Genomic DNA, 7066 nt, shown 5'->3' with positions numbered 1-7066 from the left:
CCCCAGGGCACCAGGGCTGGGGAAGCCCCCAGCCCCACGCTCCCCCCCACTCTGCCCAAGCGCTTCCCAGCAAAGATGGGGGCTCCAGAAGGAAAACCCTCCTAAAGCAGACGTGGCACCTCGTCACGCTGTCCCCTTCCCGGCACGCAGATCCTGCGGGCAGCGCTGGGGACAGGCACCCGTCACCCGTGGGAACCCCCGGCCACCCTGCATGGGCGAGGAGATTCAGAACCTTATTTAAAAATAGGATAGAAGTATCTGAACACGTGGCACCGGTTCTGCAATTAAGGCATCTCTCGAGGATCAAGGGGCATCAATTATTCAAACGAGAAAGCTTTTAGGAAAGCATTTATGCCACCTAGCACCAGAGCTCACCCTGCGCAGTGCTGGCAACCAGCACTCCTGCTCCAGCTGGCCCAGGCGGCCACTTGCCTTCTCACATCCAGACAAATCCCATGTTGGGCTGGGGCTGTCCCTGTCACCACATGGCCTTGTGTCCCAGAAATCGGGGAAAATGCCCATAAGAAGTCAAGTCCTTCCCTCCAGCCCCGATAGGAAAGAGGAGAGCATTCCTCACCCTCACAGGCGTGCCCTCCCCTCCCTCTGGGAATGTAACTACTGTTATCACCATATAAAAGAAAAGGTAACATGGAGCAACTTGAACAAATCAGCAGTGAGAGCAACATACAGGGTCGCAGCTTCAACCCTTAGATGCTGGAGAACCAAGAGGAATCAAGAGAGTTGGTATCACCTTTGCAGCCACTGGCCAACAGCTCTGATGGAGCACACCTGGAGACATAACTTAGAATATCAGAGAGACATTGTAAGTATGGGACACAAGCAGTTACAGCCAGATGAGTTAAACTACATGGAATCAAGAGCACCGGTTTTGAGCAAGAGCATCCACCTGGGGCTTTAATCGATTCTCACATTTCTGCTTTTGCTCAGGTTTTCATTAGGCACCAGCATCAAGTAAAGCTTAATCTCTAGTTGAGTGGCTAAGGGACAAGAAAATATTGTACCTAAAAGCCACTTTCTGGCTATTTTTGTGCCCCATGTAGAGCCATGTTCATTGCTGGTAGACAACAGAATACACACCCCAACGTGAGCCTGCATCACCACACGTGTCTTTGTTTTCAATCATTTCTGCAGATGCTTCCTCACAACAGACCAAGCTGTGCCGATATAGAACCATACCTCAAAATAAACAAGTCAACCCCAAAGTACTCCCCGAAATGAAGAGGGTCAGCAGCTGAAGCAGCGCAGTCATCACTCATGGAGGAGGCAGCCTTCCGCTGCCGTCTGCCAGCACATTAGGGAGGCATAACTTCATCAGCCATTCGTTAGCGTCTTGCTGCACAGCAAGGCATTTTGTGGTCGGTGTTTTCTTAAAGGTGATGTTAAGAGAGTTCCGCACAGAGAAACCTCCTGGCTCTGCAGGTAATAAACCCAGTGTACGAGCTGCGTGGCTGCTTCTGAAGAGATGAAGGGTAACAGAAGGCTGTGTTTGAGAAAAAGCATCACGAGGGGTAGTGCTGCTTGTATGACAGCAGCTGTTCTTCCATTTTTGTAGGAAGAGGGAAAACGCTCTCTCCTCCTCTAGCAACCTGTGCTGATTTACTGCTGCTGGAAATAGAAACATGCCTGGTATGATTCAGGGAGAGACACAGGGGGTGGCACAGTGGGGGGAAGAAAAGAATAAGAGCTTTTAATACACCAGGAATTCTGCTTTTGAAACCAGAAACAGAGCACTGAAATCTCCCACTGAAAACCATCTGCGCCGGTGCGGTTGCACAGAGCACAGCCCTCTTCACCAGCCTCAGACGGGTGGGGGAAAAAAAAAAAAAAATAAGGCTGATTTATATGGCTGGCCTCCTCCCTAAACAATTTGTTTCTAAAGGATTAACAAAGCAGACTGCATTAGCTCCAGTGGCCAAGCGCGTGCTAGTGGAAAGCAGAATTCATTTGTTCAGGCTCCAGTGTCAAAAAAAGCAGCAGCCAAAGGCTCAGACCTCGGCATCACAAAGCAAAGGCATCCTCGCTCCCCGAAACCCATCTGCCGCGCGGTGGCACTCCTCCTCCAGCAACAGGACAAGGTGGGGACGCCGACTGCAGCAGCCCTGGGAATAATGAAAGGCTGATTCTTGTCTTCCTCTGCAAGCTTGCTGCATTATTAAACGATAGCAGAAAGCGTCGTCAAGCATCTGCACGATACCGTGCCCAATTCGGGGAGGGAGGGGCCCCCTTTCCTGCGGGTGCGCCATTCATCTGCATTTCTCCAGCTATTTTTCATTTGCGACAAGAACGCTCAGGTTAAATCTTGCAGCACCCAATTACAACTGAAAATTATTTCAACCATGATGATAGGGAACAACAGGTTACAAAGCCAGAGTACGCTATCACTTCTGCGGAAATCAGGCTGCCTAGGTAACTCCCACACTGTATGGGACATTTTCTACATCTGATCTGGTATTCAAGGTGCTTCAATTAGTTGTCCCTTCTTCCTTCCCTGTTGCAAGCTGTCACAGAAATCTCCTGATATACAAAAAAACTACCCTGTACTTTTCCAGTCTGTGTAAAAATCAAATGCAATTCCACTGTCCTTTTGTTCAGCTGCTCTTGCAAGATGCTCATTTAAAAAACAAACAAACTCGCTTCCTTATTTTCCTCCTATTTCTTCTGTTTATCAGACCACTTTCCACCTCTGTCTCAGGCAGATCAGACACCTGTAACTCATTTCTAGAGCACAGAATCTAAAAGGTTAGACCCATCCATGTTTTTAACCACACTGGTACAGTCAAAGAATGGCTGTCTGGATACATATGCAGAGCTTAATGACCTTTTTGGTGTGGCTCTTACACCAATTTATACAGCACCTAACTCTTACGCGTAGCTCTCTACAGGTTCCACAAGGAAGGGAGAACAAAGCTATTTTTGCTCTTTTCAGCTCCATGTTCTGAATGGTTTCTCTCACGGGCTGCAATTCAATCCACAGCCCAGCCTCCTGAGAGCAACATACAGCACACGAGCGGCTACTGCTGGTATCTCGACAAACCAGCGAGCTGCTTTTAAAAGACAGCGGTGGAGGGGGAGAAAAGGAGCAAAACTGCATTTGTGACAAAGCCAGAGTAAGTTGGTGCACCGACTGCTGCAAGCTAAGGACACCGATACAGAGGCTGTGATTCTGCAAGGAGAAGAGTATGTGAGGAGTTAATACATGTGGGAGGATACAAGGAACCAATACCAGCCTAGCACATACCAGGAAAATGTGTTGTTTACTTAAAAACCGAGTGCACTGCAGAAGTGCTCAATAGCAGCAGATCTATCGCTCAATGCTGCCCCCAGCAGCAACCGTTTCTAACAGATGGTACATTTTTCAATACTGAGGTTCTTTCAAGTGTCACATATATGCCTTCGGAAGGCAGCAGGGGAAAAAACAAACCAAAAACAGCAACAACAAAACAAGCAATTTTGAGAAATTCAAACTTATTCACAATATTTTAAAAAAAGAACCAAGACCACTCTTACAGTATAAACACGCCAATTCATTCATTTTTACTGATGGTTGCATTTATGAATTTCATTCTCGTGAAAAAAGGGAATAAAAGGAAAAAAATTAAGAAAATAGCTATTTATAGAAAACAAAACAAAAAAAAGGGCTCAAACAGAAAAGAATCTGTGCTGATGCTTTTGATGAGCAGTCCGATGGCATTAAACATTACCTGTGCAAGCAGGCATGCTTGAAAACCTGTCTTAGTACTGTAGCTTCAGTTCCACAATCCAGGATTTCTTTTATGGTTGTTGAAAAAAAAGAGCCTAATAGTTTCATACTGTATTTATTTAATAACTAAAATTCACAAATAAAAAGATACTTGCAAAGTCCTTTAGTTGTGTCATCCCCTCCTCCTCCACTCTACTGCTTTCAGACCCATATGCATAAAAAATGGGCTTGGATTTTTAATTTTAACTGTTATATGATTGGTCGTTGGAGCTGAAGCACCAAATGGAGAAGATGCTTTATGGAGATGAGGGTATAACCCCTTGCCTTCCCACACACATTTTGGAGGAACATAGGAGATGTACCAGTGCCCGGACTCCTCTGCTCCCGTTTCCCCCACCCAGAGCATTCCTTTCATTTTATATTTCCTCTGTTAAGTGACTGACTGTAGCCTCTTTTTTCCCCCTTTCTGTCCTTGCGGGACTGCGTACACGTTGGACATTGTTCATTTCTTACTCCGCCAGGCTTTGAGTCAGTGTCAAGTAGGTCCTGTTACAGCTCAGTGCTAGTTGTTTTTTAATGGGTCTTTTCATTTCAGGTAGGTTTGTGTGTCGATTCAGAAGGCTTGCTTATTTTCTTCCTTGTTTATATCTGACAAGCTGCTGGATAAGGCTATTCATACTCCAGGAACTGTTTGTGATAGAACAGCAAATATCTGCAAGAAAGCAGAGGTACAGTTTCAGCTTTCTGCTATACCTCGGAGCAGATGAGTATTTCCATTGATGCGATCACAAAAAGTGAGGACTATTAATTTTGTTTTTCTTTTCAATTTGAAGCGATTCCAGGGATGTGCCAGTTCCGTACAGTAACCATGGGTGAGAAGGAGGGAAGCCAGCTGACATGATTTTACCAGCAACTCAAGGAACTGCACAGTTGTACAACAAACAGTCAAACCTTCTTGTTGTACAAGCTACTTCAAACCTGAAAGCTCTGGAAGGTTGGACTGTGTTGGTACCCAGACCAGCAGCATCCATTTAACACTACCATGACACAAAATACAACAGAAGTGCTTTAAGATGCAACTGTTGCTTTAGAGTCACATTACCAAAGCATCAGACACTTAGGATTATTACAAACTGTCTGCCATTTACTGTTATAGAAGCAAAATGAAGAACCAGGCATGTGGGTGAAAACTCATGTGTCCCAATCAAATCCAACTGAAATATCTAATGTCTCAATCTGTACTCAAATCTGGTGTTCTAATACGATGAAATTCTTCCTGTCCTTAATTACTTTATGTGTACTGCTACTTAACGGAGCCCAGCCCTCAAGCAGTTACATGTCGGCGGGAAGTGGACTTATCTCTACATACTCTTTACATGATACACACTGACAGGGTCACTGCATGACTCTCTCAAAATGCTTCAAAGCACTTTTGAGACTTTCCAATTATTATCGTTCCATCTCACGCCCTATGGAGCTTCCCTTATACAATGCAGATCTACTTAGTGTCAGCCTTTATCTGAACCAAGGAAAATGGATCAGAGCTCAAACCAGCCTTTAATGAGATGGATGGGCAGCAGTTGCGTCGCACATCCTCTCTTCCTTGCCTATGGCAGTTTCTTCCACAGACATACCCCATCTGAGGGCCAGAGCTAGCCACTTGTTATTGAAGAAAAACAAACTCGTTTTTCTGCAGACCTCAAAGCAGAAGTTACCTTGTCAAGTCATTTAATGCTAAAATTCAGACATTATAGATTTTTTTTTTTTTTTACTTCCTGGTTGAAGTTGAAAAAATGAAAAAATGGTAAAATCTGTTAAAAAAATTACAAACCGAACATCTGTGCCTGCAGCAATCCATGGAAATGTCAGGAATAATTAAAACAAGAACAATAAAGGCTTATCTTTCCAGTACCAAGTCTATAGTTGAAAACACAAAATGAGGACTTCAGATTTTATTGTTGAAACATATACCAGTCCCCAATGCTCCCCTCAAATGGGGAACACCAAGATGCCTCCCTTGCAATCTACTGCTCTGCACTCTCAATAGTTGTCTAATGCAAATATCTGAAATCATAATGTCAATCTGAAATCAATTTAAAGCCACGAGCTAAGAAACAGCTCATGTTCAATACCTGCCTCCCATATAGCCTTGCCGCTCTGGTTCACAGTATTTTCTTAATGGCTTTTCTTCAAATCTTTTACACTCATAGTAATCCAAAGGTTCTGCAGACAAAGATCGGATTGTGCCATGGAGATAAATACTGCTCCTACGCTGGACAATCATACCACTTCGGTTTTCAGAGTCCCTTCCATTAGCAAGCAAGAGTTTGGACATGAGCACCAGTTACAGACACTGCAGAGTCAGCTGATGTCCCTCACCCTTCCCCTCTTCTTCCTTCAACAAACCCAGGATTATAAAGCAACATTTTGAAGCACTGGTAAATACACAGAGACATTAGATATTCAAAGAGAGAAATTAAGTCTTCTCTGTGATGAAAAGGTCTTTTAACTGAAAGTAAGGAAAACCCAACAACGGTTGAAGTTTCCCTTCCTTTCCCCTCTCCGTTTCATAACTTACCCTTCACTGTCTAGCACATCCTTAATGCTAGCCTTGGTGATAATGGCATCATCACACTTGAACCACTGGTCCTTGTGCTGCCGGATGAAGCTGGTATAGTGCCCACTCTCCAAGGTTCCCTGGTGATTAACTACTGCAAACAAGGAATACCTGGTACAGAACAGAGTTAATGAATATGTGGATCAAAAGGGGAAAACCAACTGACATTTTAGACAGGCTATACATAAACATGTATAGCAATAGTAAAGGATCTGATCCATCAATAAAACACCAGTTCTTAACATTAACCGGGAAGAGGGCATCCTTGCCTAGGGAAAAGAACCACATTTTTCTTTTTCTGTCTTGCTATTACTGCAACACTCCAGTCTGATGACAGCCGTCAGCTTTACCAATACTGGCTACCAAGATTTTTCATAAAATAGATACAATATTGATGCATTCCTGAAGAGGACAACTGATTATCTAGTCTGACCTTCTATTTCCCTGAATTAGTTACTCTAGTGAATCAGAAAAATGCATTTGAGGTATGGGGCTTGGGAAGGCACTAATCTTAATTATAGCTCATCTTAAATATTTCTAGTGATAAATTGCTGTACTGATTAATTGTCCTTAATCTGTAAAGTCTGTACCTATTTTGAAATACTGACATACTGAATACATTCAGCCTCAACTTCCAGCTTTCAGATGCTGCTGTGCATTTGCCTGCTAGCTTGAAAACTAGCAGACACATCTCTGTTCCAAAGAAAGATACTGATGAACTAATCAAG

The 7066-nt window shown here is 43.9% G+C and overlaps 1 protein-coding gene across 3 annotated transcripts in view; it reads right to left on the bottom strand.

Annotated features, from left to right (window-relative positions):
- Nucleotides 1-3527: 3527 nt before the first annotated feature.
- The window catches only part of USP22 (ubiquitin specific peptidase 22), a 71110-nt gene continuing 67571 nt past the window's right edge, over nucleotides 3528-7066 (bottom strand). For all 3 annotated transcript variants that reach the window (XM_010570356.1, XM_010570357.1, XM_010570358.1), the window contains 2 exons: nucleotides 6300-6449; nucleotides 3528-4433 (listed from right to left, as the gene is read on the bottom strand). In XM_010570356.1, the coding sequence (XP_010568658.1) occupies nucleotides 4391-4433; nucleotides 6300-6449 (193 nt within the window). In that variant the 3' untranslated portion in view covers nucleotides 3528-4390. The remainder of the gene's footprint in view (nucleotides 4434-6299; nucleotides 6450-7066) is intronic.

Source organism: Haliaeetus leucocephalus, unplaced genomic scaffold (genome assembly GCF_000737465.1).
Source record: "Haliaeetus leucocephalus isolate CR32 unplaced genomic scaffold, Haliaeetus_leucocephalus-4.0 Scaffold295, whole genome shotgun sequence".
Lineage (NCBI taxonomy): Eukaryota > Metazoa > Chordata > Aves > Accipitriformes > Accipitridae > Haliaeetus > Haliaeetus leucocephalus.
Note: the sequence above shows the minus strand (reverse complement) of the source record. Positions and strands in the feature narration are given on the sequence as shown.